The sequence below is a fragment of the Elgaria multicarinata genome, chromosome 17 (genome assembly GCF_023053635.1).
Source record: "Elgaria multicarinata webbii isolate HBS135686 ecotype San Diego chromosome 17, rElgMul1.1.pri, whole genome shotgun sequence".
NCBI classification, from domain to species: Eukaryota; Metazoa; Chordata; class Lepidosauria; order Squamata; family Anguidae; genus Elgaria; species Elgaria multicarinata.
Genome location: NC_086187.1, coordinates 4,186,578 through 4,213,980, shown reverse-complemented (window position 1 = coordinate 4,213,980; position 27,403 = coordinate 4,186,578). Strand labels below are relative to the sequence as shown.

Genomic DNA, 27,403 nt, shown 5'->3' with positions numbered 1-27,403 from the left:
TAGCATTGGGGTGGGTGGGGTGGGGGCAATTTAAGCAAGAGCTTTCAGCCCACGACAGGATGCTACGGAGCTCAACTCCTTCTCTCCAGACCTGTCCCCTCCCACCTCCTACCTCTCCTCTTCCAGCACTTTGATGACGGAGTCTCTCAGTTGGCCGTTGACTTGTTCAACCATACGGTAGATATCTGAGCCGGGAAAGGCACCATTTCCATCGCTGGCGAAGACACAAAACAGGGCACAGGGTGAGACGTTGAGGCAGCACCTGTGTTGCTAGAGAGAAAGCAGCGGCAACCCCCCTCCCCACCCTAAAAAACAGTTCTTGCTCAAGAAATAACACTTTTGCCAGTGTGGAAAAAATCCTTCAGATGTGCTCTGGATAGCTTTTACTTCCTCTTCGTTTTTACTGGACGCCTGGACCGCTTTCTTTTTAAGTTTTAAATTTGCTGCCATTTTTATTGTACTGCTTGTTACCTTGAGTTTGTATCTGTTCTTAAAATAGTATTTATACAGTTGCTTTGTGGCTGCTATTTTACTTTGAAAAGTGGCATATAAACACCTGAATGAAAACCAGACACAGTTCCACTAGTATTCCTGTCATCTGTGGGCTGCAAGTTTTATTGATGTGATTTGTTTTTAAAGTGTTTTAGAGTATTTTACTGTATATTTATTTATTGCCTATCTGTATGTTTTTTCATCCAGTACCACTGCCTGTAGAGTGTTCTACCCTTAAAGGCAGCCTAAAAACAATGTTAAATAAAGTGAAAGAGGAAAAAACACCACACACGGGGAGGCCAGCAAAAACACAGCACAAGGAGGAGACCCCCCCCCCGCCCCATCCCCGGAGGCCAGGAGAAGCAAGGAGGAGACCCCCCCACACTTGAACACAGAGATGCCCACGGACCACGTGCTCTTCTCCAGCTGCATATTCTGGAATCCAAGCAGGGCTACCACCTTCTTCTTTGTGGCTTCCGTGAATCCGCCTGTGGGAAGAGGAGGAGAGGGCCCCGGCGTCAGCAACCGTTTCGCCCAGCTGAGTCTCCACTGCAGCAAGTATGCGCTTAGGGCGCTGCTGGGTCCCGATCCACACCCTTCTTTGTGGAAATTATGATAGAAGTCTGCTCCACTGTGGCCTGTGGGCAGCAGGTTGACGGCACGCTGCCGCTGCCGGTCCACTAGCCCGGCTCTGTGGCCATCACTTGCGAAGGCACAAGGCAGAGGAAGGCAGAGGAAGGCGTGGGCGGTTGAGCCAGGGCAGCCCCACACAAGAAGAGACCTTCCGCCTTCCCCCCTCCAAACGCTCAAGACAAGCAACTCTCTCACAAATGTGGAAGGGAGAAAATCCCGTGGGAGCATCTTTGGCCCAGGTTCATAGAATCATAGAACAGCAGAGTTGGAAGGGACCTACAAGGCCATCAAGTCCAACCCCCTGCTCAAGTTCTCCTACAAGCAGCGGGTTGAGGTGCAGAAGGTGCAGAGGAAATGACCGACAGGATCTAATTTCGGACAGACTCTTCCCATGCCCCCACCCCCACCCCCCAGAGCCTGCTGTTTGCTAAGATTCTTCCAAAGAATGACCAGCTGGATGGAACCTTGGTCTGATGCAGTAAAGGCACCCCTTATGACCCTAAAGCAGGAGGGGAGATTTAGGGTTGTTTAGAGCAGGGCCTTGGCGTCCTGCCAGCCACAGCGGAGAGGAGAAAAGAATTTTTCAGAAGGAAAAGACGGTGCCCGCTGTTAAGTGATCCCCAAGCTTGCTAGTGGCTCAGAGATTCCCTTTCCCCATGCCCTTTGCTTAGCCAACAGCTGAGGATGGTTCCCGAACGGGCAGCTGTGCGGAGCCTGAGACCAGGGGTCTGCCAACAGAAGACAGGTAGAGCACAGGAGACAGAGGCCTGCCCGGGGCACGGCTGTCTGACCAGCTCCGCGTTCAGTGCCGCTCTTCCTAAGCGGACAGAGCAAGAGAGGTCGTGACCTTTCCTCCGAAGGGAATCTAAACCAGAGCCTGCACAGAGGAGGCCCCTGGGGCTTCCTAGCGCTCCGTAAAGTGGGGCTGCTCCTTCTGCAACGGGGCTGCTTACGTCAGGATGACCTTTGCGGAGCAGAGCAGCAGGGCCTGCGGGGACTGCTTCGCTGCACGTCTGTCTGAGGCCAGAAGAGCCCGCCGGCTGGGCTGGACCAGCATCCTGCCTCCAACGTGACTGGCCCAATGTCGCTGGAAGCCCCAAATGGCACAACGGCAAGATTTCTGCCCTGCTGTTTACCAGGATGGGGCCCTAAATCCTGCAGCCTCCATGCACACTCCACGCGTCTGCGGTCAGTTTGGTAGGTCTTGCCCTGTTTCCACCACAGATGACGCGCGGACGAAAGCACGGATCAGGCCCACCATCTAAGGGCCCTCTTGCCTCTCTTGCAGATTCTAACAGCAGGCTTTGATTTCTTTGCAACCTCAGACTTATACTTCCTGACCCCTCCCCCCATCCTTGTAGCTGCACACGTCCCCAGCCAGGTCCCCTCACCATTCACCAACGTCTGCAGACACACGGCCAGGGATGGGATCCCGACGGGCAGCAGCTCACACAGGGCGGAATAGTGATCGTACCTGCAGGGAGGGAGGGAGGAGAGAAGCCCGTCACTACCTGGGGGCGGGATCCCAAATCATTCTGCCCAAGCCTCCTGGCACCACGTCTCCTTGGGAGCCCACCTAAAGCCCTCCAGGCAATGGCCTTTCCCTTGGAGCGCCAGAAGAGGATGGGCGCTCTGTCTGTCCCTGGGAAGAAGCCGTGCAGGCAAGTTGAGTGGCAGTGGAGGCCCCCGGGCCCTGCAACGGTCTCTGCCTGCCAGCTGCAAGGGACCGGCTTGGACCCCAACGCCCCGAAGGACACCTTTGCTCAGCAAGACGTCAGCTGCCTGGCCCCAGAAGCCACATTGCGTTGGGGTGGGAATACACAAAGCTCCCCTGAATCATTGCTTTTGTCTCTCTGACAGCTTCTCCTCAGGACCGTTTTGCGCTCCAAGCCGTTCCCGTTCCTGTTCCTCAGGAGCCCTGTTAAAAATCTGTCTTTGGGGAGCCTCCCAAGCCCAAATACAGCTGGAGCAGAGCCACGAAATCGGCTTCATTGCAAGTGAAGCAGAATTTCTGTAAACCGCCCAGAGAGCCCTGGCTATGGGGGCAGTATATAAGTGTAATAAATAAATAAATAAATAAATAAATAAATAAATAAGTGCAGGAATTAAGAACATGCCTCTGAGCATTAGCAGAGCGCCCTCCCTTCCCCACAAAATAACCTCAAACATCCCCTGGCCCACTGGGAATTAGAGGACAGGCTTCCAGGTCTTGGGGTGGTACGTGACTTTCAGACAAAGTTGAGCCTCGGAGGGCAGATCTTCTCCTTCGGCGACAGAGAGCTTGGATTTCTGGAAGGCCTGGAGTTCCAGGCCTCCTCCTCCTCCTCCTCTGGTGCCAGCCACCAGCCACCTACCCCCCTCCATGGGAGCTGGCTCCTTGGGCTCACCTTTGCCAGCCAGTGAGCACAATGCCCTGGAAGTGGATGGAGGGCGTCTTGGGCATGGACTGGATGACCTTCAGCCACCTGAGGTGGTTCTGCAGGTGGCTGTTCAAGGGGGTCCAGGCCTGGGCAGGGCCGGTGGTGCCTTTGAAGGCGCTCGCAAACCAGATGGTTTTGAAGCCGCACTCGGCGTATTTGGTCACGTATTTCCCTGGAGGAAGGAAAGACAGGAGAATACAGAGGTGAGGACGTAACACCCCCTGGCTACTAAGCCATTACTTACGTTATTATCCATTTATTGCCATTATTTATATCCTAAAGGCAGCTTACAAGTAAAACAACAGTCCATTACCAAAAACGTTATAAAATACTAAAAATAATAATGCATCAGGCTCCATCTGTAGTAGAAACATGGAAGACCTTGGTATTTCGAGGAGTCATTGGTGCATTAGTTCTCTTGCCCATGTCTAGAGTGCTGTCTGGGCCTGTTTATGGAGCTGGATGCTGTTTTATTAGTTCCCAGAGAAGCATTTGTTGATGCTGTATTCAACAGCACGTAGATAAACGTCTGGCAGGCGCTCAAGGTTAGCAACTGCCTGATGAGCATGGCTGAGAATGCTGGACTGGCAGCCGGCCCAGATCCAGGACTAGCGCTTTCCCCCTGCCGGATGCACAATGTAACAGGACCGTGTCCAGAATGGGTGGAATCAGGGAGATAGTGTATGATTTCCAGGACCTTCCTAAGGCAGAACTTCACATGAGCCATTCCAGAACAGGTGCTGAGCCACACCTGTCACTGCTCTTATCTGTTCTGCTGATCTTAAGATAAGAGCACAGGGCTCCTGGTGTCTGAATGAATGTATGCTTTATACTTTGAATGCATTGTCTTAATTTTTCTTGCTTTATTAGCCTATTTTAGCTAAACGAATGTTTTCCCTTTGCCCACTGGTGCACTCATTGCCTCTGAATATACAAAAAGAACCCCTGCCCACTGACAAAACAGTTGGAAAAACATCGTCCCACAGGGTAGTTGATTTATTTAAAACATTTCTTGGCCGGCCTTCAGGGTCAAAGCCCTTCCAAGGTGGCTTACAGCATAAAATCAATTAAAATATTAAAAGTGATAAAAACATACAATAATATAGCATTGAAAACAGTAAAAGCCAACAGTAAAACCAGCAACCACAACACTGGTAATAGCAGCAACAACAGTACTCCTATCATGAGAAGGCCATGGTAAAATAGTAGGTCTGGAAGCCTGCAATGACGGAACATGGTGGAACTCCGATGAGATCTTGTTCCAAACGCGTGGGGCCTCTACAGAGAAGGCCCTAGTTCAGACAGACAGCCCTGGGGGTGGGGGTGGGGGTAGAGAGAGCCCAGCTGCACCAGGGGGGTTGAGGTGAACTCTGCCTGCCTGCCTGCCTGCCGTGACCAGGCCTGTTCCCCTTAGGGTGGGGGGAGGAGTTTCAGGCTATCAATCAGAATCAGATTCTGAAGCAGAGGAGATGGGGCTAGAAACGTTCCAGCCTACACAGGAAGTGGGGGAGGTGATTCTTCACCAGCCGGGGATGAACCTTCGCCGAACCTTATCACTGAAAACATTAACAACTCAGGGTCTGTGGGAAATCAGCAATCCTCCAAAGGGGAAGGGGACTTCAGAGTTGGCTGATCCTAGAGTCTGCCGCAGACTCAAACGGGCGGAGCTAAAAGAAGGCGAGAGGCGATGGGCTCGGCCAGCTTCTCGCCAAAGGCTCCTTCAGAGTTAAAGGGGCTCAGGGGAAAGGCTTTCCCTTTTGTTGAAAGGACAGTCGTCTCGCTTAGTTTAGCCAAGTGTTTGCCTAGAGGAAAGTTCCTAAGGTTTAAACTCCCTTGAGATGCAAAGAGAGGTTTATTTGCTGAATGAAGCTTTGTGGATTACTTGGCAGACCTCTTCATTGTCTGGCACTTTGGCGGGAGGGCTTGGAAACACGACACTGCCTGCCTCCCTCTTCTGGGACGCTTTTCCTACGAGGCCGTTGCTGGCCGTGGCCCCGTGGGGAAGGGAGGGGGCAGTCCAGCTGGAGCAGGCTCTCCTGGGCAGGAGCGGGGGGGGCGGGGGGGGGCTTTGCCTGCCACGAATGTTTAGCACCAACACCATGCAGGGTGCTCCACAGAAATCCAAAGAGGCATGTGCGGGACGGTGCTGCGGAAGGCATCACACGTGCAAAGCGCACAGCCTCCCATGACCCCCGTTTTCATTTTTGAAGAAAGGGAGTTTCTGGTGCCCAAGGCTGCAACTCGGCCCTTACCCAGGAATAAGCCACACGGAATTGCAAGATTTACCTCTGAGTAACCAGAAACAGCAGCTGCTTTGCTTTCTTAGGCCAGATAAGCTTAGAGGAGAGCGCCTAGCATTCACGCTCCCTTCAGGTATGAAGAGGTGTCTATTTATTTTATTTGCAATATTTATGTACTGCTCCCGATTCAAAATTTCGGCGTCATACATAAATATACCGTATTTACTGAATAAAGGCTTTATGGATTTCACGGCAGATGGTCTCACGTCTCGACAGGAAGGCTTGGAAATACGACACCTCAGCAGACAAGGAGGGAGGTTTAAATCTCCCCATTCCCGCATGCTAATGCGCACGTGTGGGAGGGGAAGAGCGCCTGCGCATGTTCACGAGGGTGGAGCTAGAGAGGTGCGCGTCGCTTCCAACCCACCACCTCCCACTCCAGAGGCCCAAAGAGGCTGCCCTGCTACCCTTGCAGAAGAGGCCGCCTGGTTCTGAAATGTCGTTTGCCGGGAGGCTCACAGGACACGGAGTTTGATGACCTTCTTTGTTACTTTTCTGGGCCTTTTAACTCTCAGTTCTGCCTGCATGTCTTTTGTCTGCTGTTTTCCAATTACACTGCTGCTTTCCTCTGCACATTATTGTTTTATTTGTAAGCCATCCTGAAAATATTTTAAATGTACATACATTCCGAAAAGAAATTAAACCAAATTAAAACAAACCTATTTGTTGCGTATCAAAGTCTGGGGCATAAAACCACAGCATGGGAGAAGCATGTTTGGCAATGCCGGAGTCTGGAAGAAACAAATTCTGAAGTGAGGAGATTGGGCTGAGGCATCGCTCCCTGGAATTAAACTACTTCAACAAGACATTAAGGACTAGAGCAGTGGTTCCCAAACTTTTTCAGGTAACCGCCCCCTTGGTTCCACAAACTCATGCCCAGTGCCCCCTGGGAGTCCAATGGGGTTGGGAAGGGAGGGGTTAACAGTGGCGGCAGCAAGGTGTCAGTGTTTTGGCCCCGGAGGGGGGCCAAAATGCTGCTGCAAGAGAACACATGTGCTTAAAAAGTAGGTCAATCACAGCAGTATCCTAACTTTTTTTTTTTTTTTTTAAAAAAAGCACAACTCAATTTTTTGCAAACCTCTGCTAGGAGGAGGCACTCTGAGGAGGGCCTTAGATGATGAGTGTAGTATATTTGCATAGGTAGGGTGACCCTACGAAAAGGAGGACAGGGCTCCTGTATCATGAACAGCTGCATAGAAAAGGAAATTTCAGCAGGTGTCCTTTGTATATATGGGCAACCTGGTGAAACTCCCTCTTCATCCCCACAGTTAAAGCTGCAGGTGCCCTGCCCCCTTTTCATAGAATCATAGAATAGCAGAGTTGGAAGGGGCCTACAAGGCCATCGAGTCCAACCCCCTGCTCAATGCAAGAATCCACCCTAAAGCATCCTGGATGAAATCTGGTCACTCTAGCATAACTCCTGCACCTTTAACTGCACTCTTTTCCCTCCCTCCCTCGGCAAGCCTGGGGCGGGTGCTTCCCATTTAAAGGGGAACCTCTGTACCTCTGGATCCTGCTGGCCTGGGCGCCCTGGCTCCGCGCGGCTCCTTTAAATGGGAAGTACCTGCCACAGGCTTGCCAAGGAAGGGAGGGAAAAGAGAGCGAACGCTTCTGTTTTGCACACCAAACAGGGTATGTCTCTTCATTAGCATTTTGGTGCTTTTGAAACATTTCAATTCACTGTTAAAAGGACTCTTCTTAAACGGTATTAATACATGTGTGGATTCTTCCCCTATACGGCTTGGGACCAAACTACCTTCTCCCATAAAAATGTCCCTGGATTTTAAGACCTTCTGGAGAGGCGCTTCTCGGAAAAGACCCCCTCGAGCGCCCTCCTGCCTCTTAGTGCCCTCCTGCCGCCCCCTTGCTTCTTAACGCCCCCCCCTATGCAATCCCACTGCCCCCAAGGGGGTGGTACCGCCCACTTTGGGAACCACTGGACTGCAGAACAACATTTGACTGGTTATTTCAAATCCATGGGCTTCAGCCTTCCTCCCCTTGCAGCCCCCTCTGTGCACGCGCTGTCTCCCGGGTCCCTGCCTCTTCCCCTCTCCCACCCTTCCCTCCCCTGCTCCTCTTTACCTCCCTTTCCCCGGTCTTTATTCCCAAGCCCACCACCACGGCCCTTGGTCTACTGCAAGGCGCTGCTTCCTTGGGGCCTTCTGCAACTCGGCCAACCACAGAGATGCTTTTTCCTGCTCAGCCTCCCTGCGACAAAAGGGCAGCTCAACCAGTCACTGCCACCATCACAAAACCCTTCAGCCCATGGAAGTGGCAGGTTTTAATGGAAGGCTATTGGGGGAGACAGATGCCAACTCCTACTAATGAGGTTCCCAGGACCAGAGAAGGGCCACTGACCTTGGATGGCCGCCACGCTGACCTTTCGCAGCATGTCGTCCCAGAGGAGCACCTGCAGCCCCCAGGCCTGGCTGGCGATGAAGCTCACCACCTCTCGGATGTGGTTCAGGTACATCTTGCCAATGTCCCCGGCGTTGCGGCTCATCCAGTTCTTTGAATCCATCCCCTCCCCTAAGTGGAAGACCTGGGCGGGGCACGAGATGAGAGCTGAGTAGCCAGAGGAAATCCCTGAGCCACAGACAGGCTTGATGGTGCGCCCCCCCGCCCCCCGCCCCTGCCGCTTACCTCGTCAGCCCCGATGTGCACCCAGCTGGAGCGCCGGTGCTTATTCAAGACTTGGATGAGCACAGCCTTCAAGAGGGCCAGGGTCTCCGGGACGTGGGGGTTGAAGCTGTTGGGGAAGCGCTCCACCTCCCGCAAGTGACGGTACTTCTCATGCTTCAGGATGAACTGAGAGAGGGGAGACGGAAAATGTGGCCCAGGGATGGGAAAGCCGGTGGGGGGCGGACAGGCCTAGCAGGGAGGCCATAGAAGGGGCCACACACAGCCGTCAATCCCAGCTTTTCAAACAAGACTACAGAAAGTTACTAGTCCACATTAAAGATTTTATTGCCCTACTCCCTGTAACATACAGTAGTTACGTTATGCCATTGGTGTCAATTCAGTAGCCTGCAGAGAGAAAAGAACCCTAGAATGGCAGAGTGGCAAGGGGCCTCTAAGGCCATCGAGTCCAACCCTCTGCTCCATGCAGGAATTCCACCTTGAAGCATTTCTATTCATGATGCCTTCTGTGCCTGCTCTCCTGCAGCAATTCTTGTAGGCATGTGGCTACTTGAGGCAGGAGGCAGCCGTGGGGGGGTGGGGAGGGTATACTGTAGCTCAGTGCTTTGCATGCAGGAAGTTCCAGGTTCATACCCTGGCACCCTCTCCTGGAAGTGCTGGAAGAACACCTGCCTGAAATTCGGGAGAGTTGCTGTGTTCGGTCAGTGTACACTTTCAGGCGTGATCCAGCCCAGCCCATCCTACAACAACAGCCTGGCACCCAGGAATTAAGCAGGTCAAGCTCCCCTCATTGCATGATCTCCCAGGCTAACAACTTCACCTGTTTAACTTCTGTCTGTCTGACCACTCTAGTGCAAAAGGCTGACGGTAGCGCTAGCTGGGCCTGGCTGTTGGAGAGGAAAAGGTCAGCGGCCTCAGGGCACCGTTCCATGCAAGAACTGCCCCACCCTGCTTGTTTAACCACACAGAACAAGCATCCACAGTTTGCTCAGTGATACGGTCTGTGTCTGGTTTCCTGCGCAGGAACCGGATTAACCAGATCTGAAGCCAGCCTCCGTGTGAGCACCCGCTGCCTGCCTGCCTGCCTGCCGCAGGGATCCCCCGCCTCCCTCCCCTGGCTGAGCACCAGTCTCGCCCAGGAAGCCCTGGGAACTACTCTGGACAGGGGTGAGCAAGACGGCAACTTCTTGCCAGAATGAAATATGCGAAGACATACAGCTGCTCATATTTTCTTTTGTTACAAGGGATCAGAAGGCTCAACAGACTTCTCTCTTCATCTCCTTTTCCTCATCCTTGCATCCCCCTGTATCCCCAAAAAGTCTTTCCAGAGGGTGGGGTGGGGTGGGGGCTCCTGAACAGGGAGAGCCGCATCATACAGGCCTGGAGTAGGAAGGGGAGGGCTGCCTGTGATTCCCACCCCCACCCCCCGAAGCTCCATATGACCCAGCCGCCACTATTCAAGAGAGCCCCCAACCACCCAGAGATGTTTTTGGGGAGGGGAATTATCAGTTGCAGGGCCTGACTTTGGTCCAGAATGGTTAGGGAGCGCAGAATACAGCAACTCACCTCACAACAGGTGAAGACGGTCTGACTACCTATTTTAATCATCCACAATGGCTGCCAATGTATTTCCGGGCACAATTCAGAACAGGGGTTCTCACCTTAATCACCCTAGATTGCTCACGCAATTACCTGATGGAACGCCTCCTCCTATATGGGGCCTCTCTAGGCCCTGGAGATCCTCTGAACAGCCCTGCTCTAGATCCCCTCTCACAAGAAGCTGGAACAACACCCACAAGGAGCACGGCCTTCTCAGTGGTAGCCCTGATGTCCAAAACCCTCTTGCAGCAGGAGGACTCTTGCCAGGTTTGAAAATTTGAGCAGCCTTTGAAAACCATTGACTGGCCGCTGCCACAGCTGGGATTGCCTTGGTGTCGTTCTGTATGATCAGTCACACACATCAGCTTAGAGCCCCTTCATATCAGCGTTAACTCTGTGTGTGTGTGTATGTGTAGGACATACCAGCGAATGCGGCCCTCCTCACGCATTCCTTCAAGATGCTCATGGGAAACGAGCGAATGGCATCGTCCCACCCCAAGTTGCGCAAAGGGCTTCTCCTCCTACCTCCACGTGTCCGAAGGTTTGCACCAACGGGATCACCTCCAGCTTGTTAAGCGAAGCCAGTGCCTGGATTTTATCGATGTCTTCTTCGCTGTCAGGAGACAAGAGCAGCCATCAGCGCTGGCCCAGACCTTGGTGCCAGCCAGCCAAGGGCCGGCCCTGCCAGGCAGGCAAGCAGGAAGGAAAGGGGCTTGTGCCCACTGTTCTCGACATGGCGGCCATCCTGGCAACCCCAAAGTGGCAGGCAGCCTCTTTGAAGGCCACACAGCCAAGGGAGCCCCAACTCTCAGCCCAGAGGGAGTCCCGCTTGGCCAGGCTGTTTCCCCTCCACCCCCACCCCACGCCACGCCACGCAAGGCCTATCACCCTTGCCAGCGCCCACTGGAACAGGCCTCTGGCTGGTCTCACCTGTAAGCATACGGGGATTTGAGGATTTCCAGCTCTCCCTTGAACGGAAACATGTCTTCGTACTCAATCAAGACCCCATTTGCACCCAGCTTGGAGAAAAGCGGGAAGACCTGCGAGGCGGAGAGCAGCAGGACTGAGAGGCACCTGACGGGCAGCACTTGTGGCCACGGGGGGCAGAGGGAAGGATGGTCTCCTCCCACCTACAACCAGCAACCCAACAGACCCCCCCGGGCGTGGCTAAGAGCCCCCTCAGAAGGAACAGCACTGCCAAGCCCAGTGGGGCAAACCACCTGAGAGTGGGTGGCAGGCCTGAAATGTTCTCATGCACCTGCCCTCCTCCTTTGAGCGGTGCGCTCCCACACAGAGGTCCAGGCCAGAGCCAAGACTGTGAGCTGAACTGCTCCATGTGACATTTGGGGAGGCCTCGGAAGTGGCACGCTTGACCCTTGACAGCTGGGCCTACGACGCCTGGGCTGCACCACGTTGCACACGGCCAGCTCCCACTGGGCTTTCAACGACAGCTTGAACAGCAAAAAACAGTGAGCGGTGTGGCTTTTCATGGCATGGACACAAGCAGTCTCACTTGCTAACACCTGTGGATCAAGCTGCTGTTAAAAGCACAGGAACAAGGGTAAAAACAGGGGCAACTGATATCCCTCCCTCCCTCTCCTGCAGGACTCAATCCCTGCTCATGCTGCACCTCACCTGCTCCAGGTAGGACACTTTGGGGGCCGCCCCCTTGAGGTCCAAGTGAACGAGCCGCATCTGCGTTGAGCTGAAATCCTGGAGCCGCTGCTTCCTCGACTCCTGCCTGGAAGCAGCGGCTGCCACCTGGACATCCGGGAGGTCCAAGGATTGGTCCTGACCCTTGGATGACTGCTTGAGGTCATCAGCCCTGCCCCAGAAGCTGCTCTCCCGGCTGGATTCCTTGCGCTGGTCCAGCGTGAAACTGCAGGCAGAGAATGGAGGGTGCGGGTCAAGCCAGACGCAACAGTAAGCACGCAGCTGCTGCTGAAAATGGCAGCCATGAGTCTAGTTCCCCCCTTTCCCAACATACAGAAGTGCAGCCCGCCAGGGCATTTCTGGCAGCCTTTTTCTGGCCACCATCTGCCGTGGCGCTGGCACAGCCTACTGCGCCCCACACTTTCTTCGCTAGCACTAGCAAGGCAATCCCTCCTGACCGCCGATGAGGGATCAGAGATAAGCAAGGGAACCCCCAGGCTTGTGTGTGCATGAGCGTGTGTGCACGGCCCTCCCCAGCGCTGCTCAGTGTGGCCCATGGGACAAAAAAGGTGGCAGACCCCCTAGCCTAGTCTAGAAGAACCTCATGCTGCACAATGACAACTTGTGCTGGGACGTCACAATATTTCTCATTTCCCAGCCCAGCAACCAATAGCATGGAGCAGAAATGAGAAACCGTAGCCCTATCCCGGCGTTCAGCTGCTCAGGTGTAGGGCTAAAGCATGGCTGGGGATGTGGACACAACACATAAGCCCCGCCTCCAGCGGGCCCCACCCAATTAAGACATTTGCACCTTGAGTGCAAAGGTCTGAAGAAGGCTGAACACGTTTACTGAGTTCCCATGACCGTTAAGTGCGTTCGGCTGAATGAACTGACACAGCCCTCTTCAGACGTTCACGCTCAACACACAGAAGTCTGGGCCAGTTTGCACAACGGGAGGGGGGGTTAATAAGCCACGCTGACATCCAAACCCAGGAAGGGTGGCTAGCTGGGCTAGTGAACAAACCACCCAGCAAGTTTACAACTCACCATGGTTTCTGGGTGGTTCGGTAAACATCCCAGCAATGCACTCTTACTGGGTTCGGATATCACAAGTGGTGCCTGGCGAGGGCAATTAGGTAAATTGGGTGGCATGCATGGGGATGGTTAATAAGCCGCCCATGTGTCGTGCGAAGCTGGCCTCTAACTGGGTACCAGGTGCGCAGGGATCCTGAAGGCAGGGCTTACGTGCCCAGCCCCCCTCCCCACTTCAGCCCTACAAGAGAGCGGTCAAGGCACGTTCGACAAGATGAGACATCAGGAAGGGGGCAACATACGCACAGCTGCCATTTTCAGCAGAGGACCAGGGAGTGGGAAATCGCCCTTGGGATGTCCAGCACAGAAAAGGAGCCTGCAGACTAGACATAGGGCTGAATTCAACATCCGGGAACCAAGGCCCTCTGGGGGAGCCTGGTGGCCGGATGGGGGCTCTGGGAGAGCTGGATTCAGCCCAGGGGTCTGAGGTCACCTTCGTCCCACTACCACCGCAGGCAGGGTGAACAGACACAAAGCCCTGCAGGTCCATCCCATCTTCTCGGGGCCTGCTTCCAATAATGACCAGGCAGCGCATGTAGGCCGTAATCCAGCCCTGCCTGGAGGTCTCCCACAAGAAGTGGCCTCTGACCAGGGAGGTGGTGGTGGTGGTGGTGGTGGTGGTGATGAGATTTATATCCCACCTTTTTCCTACTACTGGGCCTCAAGGCAGCTTTACAAAATTAAAACATATACAACTAAAACATATAAATAGAAATATACAAAAGTTAAAAATATAATTAAATGTAGTTCCATATTAAAACATTTAAAATACAAATAACAATTTTTTTAAAACTCCAGAGTATAAACAAAGGTCCAGACTATTCCCCAAAGGCCTGCCGGAACAAAAAAGTTTTTGCCTGCTTCTGGAAGCACATCAAGGAGGGAGCCAGCCTAGCTTCCCTGGGAAGGGAGTTCCAGAACCATGGAGCAGCCACCAAGAAGGCCCTCTGCCACGTTCCCACCAGGCGTGCCTATGATGGTGGCAGGACCGAGAGAAGGGCCTCTCCTGAAGGTCTCAAAGCCCAGGCAGGCTCGTGAGGGAGGAGACGGTCTTTCAGATAACCTGGACCTGAGCTCTCATGCTGGACAGCCCGCAACGGCCACTCACAACAACTACTGCGCATGACAAGCTAGGAAAGAGCCTGTCAGCTTCAAAGACAGTGAATGTCTTTAAAGTGGGTGGGTGTGAGGGGGTTTCTGAGCAGCTGGGGGATTGCCCACCAACTCAGCTTCTGGCACAGGGCCCACCAGTATTTTCTGATCATATCTGAAATGTGCAAAACAGCTTGGAGGGGATGAAGAGTTATCCAGAAGGTGTTCTCTGAACATAGTCGGAGATGAAAAACATGTTTACCACAAAAGCCGGATTCTTCTACTAAAATGATGGAATGTTTCGCTTAAGAAAGTGAAGAACACCTGATGAAGCAGCGGGAGATGCGTCCTCAGCTGATGGACTATGGCTAGGCCACCGCTTGGTCAGCCAACCACGGGCAGCCTTCCCCAGACATCTGAAGCGCGGGCGTCTCTCAGATCGTGCTCACCACCGCTTGATCTAAACCAGGGCATGAGAGCCTCCCGCAGCCCGAGGGCCCAATTCAGTTCCAGAGAAGCCCTCAGGGGCCACGGTCCACTAGTGGCCAGGGCCAAAGACCAAAGGGCCAAAAATACCAACGTGCTTCCATTGAAAGCTCTTATTGCCAGGAAAAGTAAGTCTTAGAAGAGGCATTTCAACCTTCTAAAATGGGGGAAAGGGGCCCAAAGCTGGAAACACCCAGAACTATTGGCAGCTGGGGAAAGGGGGCATGGCATTCTGGGGAACCCCTGGGGGGCACATTTGGCTCCTGGGCTGGTTTCCACACACACGTGCACACCTGATCTCACCTTACCAGAGGGCCCTCATCCAAGAATATTAATACAGATGGCCAGACCTGAGACGGGGGGCAGCATGAAAGAGTGGGACAAGGGCACACCCTCTTTCATCCCCTGGCCCTTTTAGCTTGGTTGACCATGAGATGGTCAACTCATGGCCCAAATTCCTGAATTCTTCTGGCGTTGTGCACTAACAGGCTTATATGTGGCGGTGGTGGGTCAGGGGGTATATTGAGAACAGTATGAGGCCACTCTGGTTATTCTTAAAACAGTCTGCAAGCTGCGTTGCAAAGCAAGTCAGTTAAGACCATAATTTAAATGGTAGCAGATAAAGGACCGTTTTTCCCTCCAGTCCAAGGTGAAAGAGCCCCCGGGACAAATCTCTCTCAGGGTTCCAGATCCAGCTGTTCTCTCCACACAGGACTTGGACAAAGAAGCATTTTCTAATCGCACTTTAAATGCAAGTTGCTGTTTCTTTCAAAGGCATAACATTCACAAGGACTTCCTCCCACCTAAAAGGTACCCATGGAGTAGGGGTGGCCTTCCCAAGTGCTGGTGGACTGCAAGTCCCATCAGCCCCAGCCAGCATATCCCATGGTAAAGGAGGATGGGAATTGTAGTCCAACAGCACCTGGCCGGCCATGTGTTCCCCATCCCTGCCACAGAGACGTCTCAGAAGGTGGTGTTTAACTAATCGGTTGGTCCTGTTCCTGCCCCCACAAAAGCAAAAGTTGTCGTGCTCCTTCGTAATGTAACGAAGCATCCCGTAACACAGCGAAAGCTTGGAAAGGAGTTTAGGGAAGAAAGGCACAACCAAGCGCAACACTGATTTGTGGTGCACACAAAGCGCTGGTGTGGCATCCCAGGTATTATGGACAAACTTCAGAGGAAAAATCTGTTCAGCTTGGAGACTTACTTATAATGCTTAGAATGGCGCCTTTATTTTCAAGCAGGAAGAGCCTAAGCCATCAATTCCCTGCCTCAGGTAGTGGACATCCAAGGCACAAGGCCCATCAAGGTATTATTATTATTATTATTATTATTATTATTATTATTATTATTATTATTAAATTAATTTATTTATAAAGCACCATCAATTTTCATGGTGCTTTAAAGAACAAAACAAGACAATCTGCCATATGGCTTACAATCTAAAATCACAGTAACAGACAGGGGTAGGGGGCCTTAAACCAACCAACCAGGGTAGGGGGCATTAAAACTGAAATATAGTTAATAATTAAAACCAGGGTAGGGGGCATTAAAACTAAAATATAGACCACTATGACCACGCTATGACTGAAAAGCTTTCGAGAAAAGTAATGTTTTCAAGCGAGATTGGAAAAAACCCCTGAAATTCCAGGTATCACAGTTCCCTCCTCCCATCCACCTTAGGCTCTGGGAGGGCAGCAGAGGGGACCCATTCCTCGCCCATGAGGGCCTGTTCCTTGGCTTCCACTCCTTGTCCTCGCTCTATGCCCATCATGAAGAACAACAACAATTGTTTGGCACTTCCCAGTGTTCAAAACACTTCACATTACAGCAAGGCAGCAGCAATCCTTACAGCAACTGTGTAAGACATCAGTATCATTATCCCCCACGATGTAGAGGGGGAGGCTGAGTGGGCACTGCTTGGCTCAGGCCAGCTAAGTGAGTTCAGAGCAGAAGCAAAGTTCAAACCAGGGGTGCCCTCACTCCCCGCTCAGTAGCCTACATAAGACGAAAGGAGGGCCAAACTCAGGTCATTTAGGCGAGGGAAGAACCCCTCTTCGGTGCCAGGGCCAGAGTTCCTCCAAATGCAAAAAGCAGCTTCAGAGGAGGGGTTTTCTTCAGGACTGCAGCAGAAGAGGAAAGGGTTCGATTCCTTCACCAGACCTGCTCCGACCCGGTTCATTATAAACCTGCCGCCCCCCGCCCGCTCAGCTGAGGCTATTTGGATTGTTAAAAGCGAAAGCGAACCCTCCGTGTGACATGCAAAAACACACTTCACATCGCCCTTATTTGACCCTCAATTCACGGAGCAGGAAATAAGTATTCGCAGTTGGGAAAACCCGTGAAGAAGGAACACAGCTGCCTTCCCCGGCCCACTCGGGCTGCCTACGAGGTGCAAGAGGGAAGGGCAAAGCCCATTTCCACTCAGAGCAGCGAAACCGTTGGCGCTTCCCCCGTAGCCTGGATCCCCCGCAGGTGCCACAGGGCAGCTCGCTTCTCCCTCCACCGCTGCACCCTACTTCCACCACCCCACCCCACCCCGGGCCGCTACACCAACCTGTCGCGGAAGAAAAACTTGATGCCAGCCAGGGCTACGGTCAGGAGCACCACGAGGCGCAGCAGGTTCAACTTCTGGCTTCGGTGGAGCGCCATTCCTGCCCGAGAGGAAGAGAGCGAAGACGGGGGTGGGGGCGTCAAGACCCGGACAGCCGCTGATCCTAATTAAAGCCCCGGTCCCAGCCCAGACCTAGAAGTCAGCCCTCCCCAGATGGCTTGGCTTCCAACTCCCACCATCCACAGCTAATGCCCTGCTTGCTGGGGATGCTGAGATTGTAGTCCAACTCCTCTGGAGGACATGAGGCTGGGGAAGCTGTTGTGAGTCCAGAAAGGCTTCCCCCACCCTCCAGTCTTCAAAGACATTTTAGCAGGGCTGCCGGAGATGTTGCAGAGTGGCCCATGCGCCTTGCCAAGGGGTGGAAGGGGGGTGGGGGCACACCCGCTGCTGGAAATGGCAGATATGCCGGCATTCCCAGGCACTGGTTTGCTATTTCTATTGGGATTATGGATTGCTTACAGTTTCCCCACCCACCCATGCTCAGGATGAAAGTAGCTGTTCTTGTTGTAAGTTGTTAGACTGCTCCCAAAGTAGTCTAGCTGTGTAGCTTGACCTACTTCCCCACTGGATGATTCCTCCTCCTCGGAAGGCCCAGAGGCCCCAGCAGCTGCCAAGGCTCAGGACCCCCCAGGGCCAGAGGGTCTGCAGGAGCCTGGACCCCCACAACATTGGGGCGGAGTCCCTCCGGAGGCAGAAGAGGAGAATCCCCCCACAAGCCCCCAGGAGCTACGGAGACAGAAGAGACGGGCTGGACGCAAGCGCAGGAGAAGTACAAGGCTGCAGCAGAAGACTCCTCAGGGGCAAGGGGGCTTCCTGGGTGGAGGCAGGGTTTTGGGAGCCTCTGCTTAAGAACAGCGGTAGGGAGCTGAATGCTGGAAACAGCGTCTGCCTCCAGCCCTCTGCGCCCGGGGATCCCTAGCTCTCCATTGGACTGAATGCCTCACCCGCCTCTCCAGACCTGCCCTTGGACTACGCTTCCTGCCTTCTACTCGGCCAGATTACTTGTCCAGCCCACCCAAGACGGTCTACTCTAGCTGGCAGTGACACTCTGAGACCCTCAGGGGGAGGCTTCTTTCACCACTCTGCAAACTGGCGATGCTGTGGTTGGAACCTGGACCCTTTTGCCTGCCACCGGTCTAGGCCCCCTCCCGCCGGACCCAGCTCACCCGAGTGGCTCCTGAGGGTTATAACCCCGGCGCACCACAGCACAGCAACTGCATCAGCTTTCAGGTACCCGGGCTTACCTGGTCAGTCCCAGCAGGTCAGACAACAAGGACTACAGGGACAGCGGTGGGAGCCTTGGGCCAGGCTTTGAAAGCGCAAGTGTGGGGAGATGATGACACTTCATAGGAGCAGCTCCACCTGAGAGCCGAAAAGAGTCAGTCATACCTAGGAAAAGGTAGTGGGGGAGAAGTCAGGTGTTGAATGCATTAGACGAGCTTTCAGTTATTTTAGGTAGCATAAGAGGGTCCAAGAACAAAGCAATTCCCAGGAGCCTCGTACTTCTACTCCAAGGGTTATGCCTCCAACCTCTCGCCCCACAACAGGATTTTTATGGGGTGCCAGCAGCAGACCTAGAAAGAGCCATGCACCTCTTTGATGCTTAAATGACCCAGCATGCAATGAGGTGTGCTGAGGCAACATTACTAGAAGCCAGTGGCCTGGGTCAGGATGGATCCAGGGCTTGTTGCTCTGGTGTACGCCCTGCACCCCCAGGAGATGGACAGGGGAGTGGCGACCCTCTTGATTCTCCTGGGCCTCTCAGCGGCTTTCAATACCATCAACGCACCACGGATGGTATCCTTCTGGGTCACCTTGATGGACTCAGATTGACAGTGGCTCCAATCCCTCCTGAAAAGGCATTCGCCAGGGCCTCTGTCGACCCCCAGGGCCTTTGTCGTACAGGATACCATAAGGCTCCATCTTTTCCCCCCATGCTATTTAACATCTACATGAAACCATGTGGGACAAAACGATACTGGCAGGGTGCAAGCAGCAGTGGGGCAGTTGGACCATATTACACCTATTCAACATCACCTGCATTGGTTACCATATCAATCAATTTCTGAGTTTACTTTAAAGCCCTAAATGGCCTGCGACCAGGTTATCTTAAGAACCTAAGACAAGTCATACTGGATCACATCAAAGGACCATGTAATCCAGCATCCTGTTCACACAGCAGCCATGTGTAGATTTTACACACCACTTATTACATTTCTTGCCTGCCCAATAGATGAAGCTCATGACATCTCCCCTAATTTGCCTTCTGTTCCCCTATGGTTAAGGAGCCAGTGGGGATTCTTGGATCAGTGGGGAGCTGCTCCAACCCTTTGATTATTTTGGCCACCCAGATGAGCCTCCCAGAACACTGAGATCACCACCAGAGTTTTTATTGCTTTTTGATGATTTTTAATGCCACTGCATGCTTTTAACTTTGTATGTGATTTTTATTTTGTATTTTAGAACATGTATATGTGTATATATACATGTTCAGCTATTGGGTGGTATAAAAATGTAATAAATAAATAAATATTTGGCTGCTTTGGAACGCAAACATAATTGAGTTTATTTAATACGATGATAAATAAAGATGAATGGTCAGGTACTGGCAGACAAAGTGTTTAGCCGTGACACAGGCAGGTGCCTAAACAGTCAAGCTGCCTCCAATTCCCAGCTGTCGGCTGAGGAACATCATCTCCATGGAAAACGCCCTGTGGTGCCCTCCAGCTACGGATCATCATGGGAGATTGCAATACCAGCCTGCTCTCTGCACTCCGGGAATCGCAGCCCATGTAATATCATGAACGGCCTCTGCCGTCTGCCCAGCTGCAATCTGAGAAGCCCCCACGGCTGTTCAGGAGAGTTACTATAAGAGGAACGTGGGACTGGGGACAGCCTGCCAAGCACCGGCTTTTCTCCAGTGATTTAGGGAGATTATAGGACAAGTGGGATTCTGGGAGGGCCGTCCCAGCGAATCTTTACTTGTGCAGCAAAAAGCATTGAAACTCAATCGAAAGAGATATGCCAGGGTTATACCCATGGGAAAGGTGTGTGCTGGGCAATCAGCCGCAGAGGCACCACGGCTGTCTGGATCCAAAGCAGTATTGAGATTCCCAGGAGACGGCCTAGGAAGCTGACCATGTGCATCCAACTGTTTGGGGCCGGCCCTCCCGTTAGGCAGAGTGACGTAACTGATTCACACTTTTAGCCATGATTTGGAGTACTACCAAAGGACAGCAAACGGCCAGTTTCTTTCATTTATTGCTCTCTCTCTCTCTCTCTCTCTCAAACATTTGGCACCACAGATGCCAATATATCTCAGGCCAGCTCTTAAGAAGAGCCCTGATGCTGGATCAGACCAAGGGTCCTTCTAGTCCAGCACCCTGTTCACACAGTGACCAATTAGCTGCCAATGGGAAGTCCACAAGCAGGACATGAATGCAACAGCACCCTCCTTCGTCCCGTGAATTGCTGTCCTTGTTGGGGGCATGTGTCGGAGGGCGGGGTCACTGGCAAAAGAGGAAGGCGGGGTGCTCAACCAGGACGCAGTCCCATTCAACTATGTTGTTTTTACTCCTGAGTAGGCATGTCTAGGTTTCCTGACCAGAACAATGTCGGCTTCCCATTGCCATGCCAACATTGACCACAAAGTTCTCCAAAAACTAATTGTAATACTTTCTCTTCACATATTGTTTAATAGGGGTGTGTGGAGCAGTTCCCCTCTGTTCCAAAATTGGAAACTGGCTTCTCTGCTCTGATTTTCGGAGAGGACCACTCCATTTTCAGATAACTGTTACATTATGCCCATGGAAATTAACAAAAATGCTTACAGCTGTCATTTTTAAAGATAAAGAGATGAAACTTGGCACAGTGATAGCTCTTAAGGAGGGCTTTAGCCACACCAAGTTTGAATCAGATCTGTTCATGCCTTGATTTTTAGGATTTTTTTAATTCCGCCCCCCCAAAAAAGAAACCATTCTCCTGATACTCCACCAATGCAAAATCCCACCTGTTTGCATTTGTGGAGGATGTTTTCCTTTACTTTGATAATGCAGCTGTGCATCTCCAGTTCATAAAATAGAGATCTGCTGTTTCCCTTCTTGCACTGTTTGAACAGACGGTTCACTTGTAAGTATAGAGAGAACAAGTGAAGAAAATCATGTTCATCCTATTAACAAAGCTGGAGAGAAGTGTAGGTGATCTTTAACTGCATTACCTAACATTTATCTCCACCTTTGCTGATAGAAATACTCTGCCCCCTCCCTGCCCCTCAGGCACTTCCACTGTCTGCCCTTGTAAGGGTCTTGTCCGATCAGAGTTAGAGGCAGACCTGAATAATCTCTGGCTTTCCTATCTTCAGATGGAGAGGGACTCTTCCTTGCAGTCTTTGGTGCAACCTGAGAACTTTTACACAAAGGATGGCCGAACCCTGGGGTTCCCATTGTGCAGGGTGTCTATACGACTTATTTGCCCTGCAGTGGTGCTGCGTTGGTTATATGATGCAGCCACCAACTCACAGTCACCGTGTGGTTTCCCCCGAAGCTGGATTTCAGGGTCACCACAGTCCTTCCACTGTGTGACCTTGCATCAGTGTCAAGCTGGGGGCATTCTGGGTGGATGGCAACCGCTGAGAGGTCACTGGAAGAGGGTCAGGATGTGGGTCCGCCAAGCTGAATGGTGGCTGGAAAGTCCACACTCCTGCCTGGCATGGGGATTTCCTGCCCCCACCCCACAGCAGCAATACTGTGGGGTTTTACTGAGAAGGAACAGCACAGCAGTGCCATAAAGACACCCCAGGGGTCCCTACCCTTTCTGATTTTTTATTTTTAAAAAAGACTTTGTTGTTTTTAATTAACTGGGCGCCTGGCATGGATCTGCAAAGCAAAGACCTGCCCTCTAATGCCATCTTTACTTACAAGAATGCTCCTGGGCCCCATATAGGCCTCAGAAACTTAGGGTGCAATCCTATGCCTGTTGAGACAGAAAGTGGTCCTACAACTCCCAGCATTCCTCAGCCAGCACTCCCTATTGGCTAGCTGGGGGATGCTGGGAGTTGTAGGACCTTTTTCTGTCTAACCAGAAAAAGGTCCTTAAAAAATTAGAAAATTAAAATAGCAGGCAGCTGCAGCCCAGTACTTTGGTCTGAAGCATGCCCATCCGAAGTTTGCCTTTGTGAAATGGGTGCTGGAGCAGAAGACTCTGGGTTCAAAAGGGTGGCTTTGTCTTTTGGAGTTTAGATACATACACGCACGCACGCACGCACGCACGCACGCACGCACACACACACACACACACACACACACCTTCTGCCTTGTACTTAAATTTCTTGAGCAAATTACCGTCTTTTTCAGGTTTCCCAACTTGCCCTCTGGGGCATGTTGCTTGTGACTAGCCACAGTCACCACTGCAGCCATTTTGTGAAAGTGCCTACGACACTTCTCGAAACTCCAAATGAGCACATTGGCCCCAAAAACAGCAGCCCCTTCCCCCTGGCCTAACCTAATTAAGACTGCAGTCTTATACGCACTACTAGACATAGAGGTGGCATTATTTAGACATGGAGTGCAATTTTAAGCATACTTAGTCATAAGGGAGGGGCTTACTTTTGAGTAAACATGCCTAGGACTGCATGTCTGGGTAATGGGATGTACTAAAACAAAGGACAAGAATGTCCATTGGAAACAATGGGGGAATCCAAAGGTGCAAAAGAAATAAAGAAACACTTCCTCTTTTCCATTTTAAGACCAGGGTCAATCTAGAAAACACTTTTGATGGATCTATTTTCTCTCTCTTTTAAGTCCCAGCCATGGCAAAAAGGGGGGCGTCGTCGTGCAATCGCTATTGGGACTGTGGCTCATGGAAGTGAAACGTTTTCCCCATCCATTGAGGTTCCAACAAAAATCACCCCTGGGAGTGATTTGTGTCAGGATGGCAGTAGCGGTAAGTGTGGCCAGATCCTCACTCTCTTCCCCAAGGCTGTCATTCAAAGCAAAACAAAAGTTACACAACTTAAATGCAATCACGCATTTAATGTATCTGCCCATTTGGTGCTGATCTGAACTGCAGATTGGAGTGTCTTATATCCATCAGCTCTGTTCTCTCCCCACTCTGTTTTTGCACACAAATGTGTGTGTGTGTGTGTGTGTGTGTGTATGTGTGTGTTTTGCTTAAAATCCATCCTGACAACTATTTCTGATGAACTTGAAAGCTTGTTCATTCCCTTGGCAACATTTTAAGTGGCCCTTATGTACCAGGTTGCCTTTGGATTGTTTTCCTAATAGACCAACGAAGTTGCCTACCGTTTTTGTCTGGGAATTGTAGTTGTGTTTGGGAGTGGTGTTGACAATTCTCTGCTCATACAGCCCCCTCCTGCCGTTCCCACAGAACTACGGTTTCCCTAGGGAGTGGACATGCCTCTTAAGCCACGCTAAGCCTACGGTTTAGATACACCCTAACTTACTACAAAGACTACATTGAAAGAACTGCCAACTTTTACCAGGAAGGGACTGGCTTGACTAAATTCCCACTGTGACAGGGGTCAGTCCCACACAAACACACCCAAAGATTAGATCTTTATTTGTTGCCTAGGAAAGCCAGCTGATTAAATCCTCACTTTTTAGTGATGGCAGGAGCCCTCAGTCAAAAAAGGGACTTCCAGTGAGAACCGATTTGACTCAGTTGCTGGGGAACATGGGTGGGAGGGTGCTGTTGCACTGTGTCCTGCTTGTGGGTCCCTGGTCAACAGCTGGTTGGCCACTGTGTGACTAGATGGGCCCTTGGTCTGATCCAGCATCAGGGCCATGTTTCTGATCTTATGTTCTTGTGACTTTTCCTCTGCACTAAGAAAACAGGAATACATTTAAGTTCATTAATGTCCCATCTTTGCTGCCTTTTGGACAGCTCTGGGATCCAGTTCTGTCAACAGCTGATTTTAAAGATTCAAAGGGCAAGAAGGTTTGGGTCTTCTCCCAGCATGCCGGCCAGAAAAGACCTCCCAAAATTTGACAGCCAGGCTCTGCTCTGGCCTGAGGAATAGCAAAAAAGACCAGGGCTTCATCTACACCAAGGAGGATATTGCAGTATGAAAGTGGTATATGGCATGTGTCAATGGGCCCCAACAGTTGTCAGTGCACTTCAATACTGCTATAAAGCAGTCGTGTGGCTCCTGCCTTTTATATACCTCTTTCATACTGCAATATCCTGCTTGGTGTAGATGAGGCCCAGGAGGCATTTTTAACAAGCTACACGGTACACTGATCATCTCGGGAAGATGAAACGTTTCATTTTGCTTTACTCTAGAGTAAATTACCCAGAATGCAACAGGTCTGCTAAGCCAAAGAGTCCCTCCCATGGGTCATTGCAGGAGCAAGACTCCTTGACATCTTTGTTTTGGAGGGGGGGGGGACCTTGCTCGTCCCCACCCTCCAGGAAGCTTTACCTCCTAATCCAAGTTGCATGGGGAATGGTTGCACTTATTCACTGGCAAGAAAACAACACTTTGCACATGCTCAACTGTACTCTCTTTACATGACGTAGGGTTGACCCTGGCACGGAAAACAGGTTCTGGATTCAAATTAAGCCCCACCACCACCAGCAGCTTGGATCTCATCTTGGGAGGCTACAATAAATTAAGAAAGAGTCACAGCTGAGTAGAACAACAGCAAATGCAGGAAACTGTGCTACTTCCTGGATGGCGCTGTGCTGGTGACATTTCCCCTCAACCCCATGGTTTCACTTCTGTGGGGTGGCACTGGGTAACCTCCATGCCAAGGAGGGAATGAGGGGTTTCCGGCGGTCATCCGGATACTGGAGACACCCCATCCTGCGCCACTATCCTGGCTTCTGGCAACCAATCTGAGGCCCCCTTCCACCAGGGAATGCCTCTGCAGCGAAGCTGGAGCAAAGTTAGAAAGCCGTATTCGCTTCATTACAGCCAAAAAGGCCAGGGTAAGTTCCCAACTTTTTTTATTCGCAGCTTTGCAGGAACGCCCCGCGGTAGCTGCGAGGTGGATGCTGCATCATATAACTATTGCAGCGCCACCGCGCAGCCACCTCAGGGCTTTTAAAGTGTATAGACGGCCCTTATATCTATTTTAATGAGAAGTGTTTTGGAGCACCAATGATGACAGCTTGTTCCTAGCACAGCTGCATTTCCTATCTCTACAAGTTCAGCTGCCGAGACCAGCCACACGGGAGGGAGGGAGGGGGAGGCTGCTGCGGCTGCTGTTTTATCTGAAGAAGACGCGGGTGAGCCTCCATCTTCCGCAGGCCCAGCCCCAGGGCCTCCCTTCCCTGTTCCTCGCTGTCACCCACAGTAGCTCTGCATTGGGAGCTGCCGATCAGGGCGCATCCATTCTAATCCCTCCCCGCCCAAGCTCCAGGATAAAAATAATAACCCAGCACTGAAGGGGCCTTCCTCTCCATCCCTGCAGAGAGCTGCAGCCCAGCCAGAATCACTCCACATACAGCTAGGAGCAACCTCCCCAAGGTCAGCAAGGACAGGAGACCAGAGAATGGATTACTACAAATAACACACCCTCTTTTATCTTGAGCTTTCTTCGACTACCCCTTTCCCAACTACTCTAACCCGAGCCCATATTGCCCCTTGCCTGTCTGTTTGCCTAAGCACACCTGAACATGCGCCTGCAGGCCGGCAAGGGACCCCCTTAGCCTCACACCATGGCTCTGGTGAAGGCCTACAACTGCCCAGGCTGCCAGGGCCCCACTTTTGCCACCCCGTCACCTCGAAGCCCACTTCGTCCTCGTTTCACAGCCAGGGCTCCGCCATCCCCTGAAATCCCGGCTCGGGCCAGAATGCTGAGGCGACCTTCCGTGGGCACCTGGAGCCCAGCGCTGCGCCTGGGGGCCACCATGGCAGCTGAACAAGCGTGGGTCGGGTCTGGTGGGGCTTCGAGGGGGCCGGGGCACGGAGCTGGGGCCGGGGCCGGGGGGGGAGCCCCCCTCTTCCTATCGTAGGACCCACCACTTGCAAGGTTATTGTTAGTGGGGTGGGGGGGGGGTGGAGGTGACACGCAGAGCCTCCGCCGCCCCCGCCGCCGCCGCCGCCGCCTCCCTCTCCAGGCGTTCTGCGCTCCACGCCAGCCAAGCAAAACGGCCCCAAGAGCGAGGCAAGGCGGAACAAGCCCCCCCGCTCCATTTCGGCTGCCCCGGAGGGCCCCAGGGCGGCTTGCTGCGCTGCCCCTCCCGGCCCCCCAAGTGCAGCTGGGGTCGTCCGCGCTGCAGACGCCTGGCCCGGCCGGCAAGGGCCAACCCCCTCCCCGTCACCTGCGCCCACTCTTGCCTCCCCCCGCCCACGTGCCCTGGGCAGAAGCCGGGCCTTCTGCCCCATGCCGCGCCAGCCCCCCCCCCCCAGCCTGTGGCCCGCCCCCGGGCACGGCTTGGGGGCAACCCAGGCCTCCGCCCGCAGCCCGCAGGGCGCGCCCGGCTCTCCGAGGCCCTTCCTGAGAGGTGCCCCCGGGGCCCGGCTGGCACCCGCGGCGCCCCCCGCCCCGCCGCGCCCCAGCCGGTTCCGCGCTCCCTACCTGGCCCGGGCAGGTGCAAGCAGCGGACGCGGCGCCTCGCGCTCCGGCATCGCCCAGCCCTGCCGCGGAGCCGGCTCGGGGGCGGAGCAGCGCCAAGCCGCCCCCGCGCCGCCGCGCCCGCCCCGCAAGCGAAGGAGGGCGCCGGCCGAGAGCGGGCGGCGGGGCCCGAGCCCAGGCGGCCTCCGCGGCTGAGAGCCAGCCGGAGCCTCCGCGCGCAGCAGCACTCTATCGCGAAGAGCAAGGGAAGCGGGGGGGGGGGGGAAGCGCTCTCGGGCCCCACGGGCGGCGGAGGGAAGGGCTGCGGCGGGGACACCTGGGTGGGTCTGATCCGGAAGAGCCCCGAGCCAGCAGGCGAGACGTCCGCCTGGTCTTTGACGAGGGCCCCGGAGGGCTGCTGGCTGAGCCCAAGAGCGCGGGCGGGGGGCGGGCGGATCCTATGACTTCTACAGAGGCCGGTGGCTCTCCCGCAGCGATGCCCTGCCCTGCGCCCATGCGTGCGGGGGTGCAGTCTTTGTTGCTGAGTGATGCGCAAAATCTCCTCTGCACGTTCTCAGGAGCTCTTTCTCGGTGGTGTCCCATCGCATTCTCCAGGGCTGAACCTAGGCAGAAATTGAGACCTGTTTGGTTTAGGTCATGTGAACAAGGAATCTGTTATAGGACAAGTGTGGACAAACTGCTTTCCCGGAGCTTTTCAAATAATCGTAACAACTGTGTTCGTACAATTCATACAAGTTCGTACTGGATCTGACATGTAGATGCGATACTTTTATATGCTCTAGGTACCAAGCACGTCTTGCTGCTCCTTGGGGCAGGGATCCATCTTCTCCAGGGATCCATCTT

At 53.0% G+C, this 27,403-nt stretch overlaps 1 protein-coding gene across 2 annotated transcripts in view; it reads right to left on the bottom strand.

The window, feature by feature from the left end:
* LOC134410182 (hexosaminidase D-like) overlaps nt 1-26,895 on the bottom strand; it is a 32,038-nt gene extending 5,143 nt beyond the window's left edge. The window contains exons 1-13 of one of the 2 annotated variants that reach the window (XM_063143317.1): nt 26,877-26,895; nt 18,266-18,410; nt 16,965-17,061; nt 11,720-11,963; nt 11,015-11,124; nt 10,610-10,697; nt 8,489-8,653; nt 8,204-8,387; nt 6,505-6,576; nt 3,513-3,717; nt 2,517-2,599; nt 902-980; nt 113-214 (exon numbers count right to left, since the gene is read on the bottom strand). In XM_063143317.1, the coding sequence (XP_062999387.1) occupies nt 113-214; nt 902-980; nt 2,517-2,599; nt 3,513-3,717; nt 6,505-6,576; nt 8,204-8,387; nt 8,489-8,653; nt 10,610-10,697; nt 11,015-11,124; nt 11,720-11,963; nt 16,965-17,059 (1,427 nt within the window). In that variant the 5' untranslated portion in view covers nt 17,060-17,061; nt 18,266-18,410; nt 26,877-26,895. Of the gene's footprint in view, nt 1-112; nt 215-901; nt 981-2,516; nt 2,600-3,512; nt 3,718-6,504; nt 6,577-8,203; nt 8,388-8,488; nt 8,654-10,609; nt 10,698-11,014; nt 11,125-11,719; nt 11,964-16,964; nt 17,062-18,265; nt 18,411-26,563; nt 26,640-26,876 lie in introns of those variants that run through there. The other variant, XM_063143316.1, reaches the window with a different exon arrangement.
* Nucleotides 26,896-27,403: the final 508 nt, after the last annotated feature.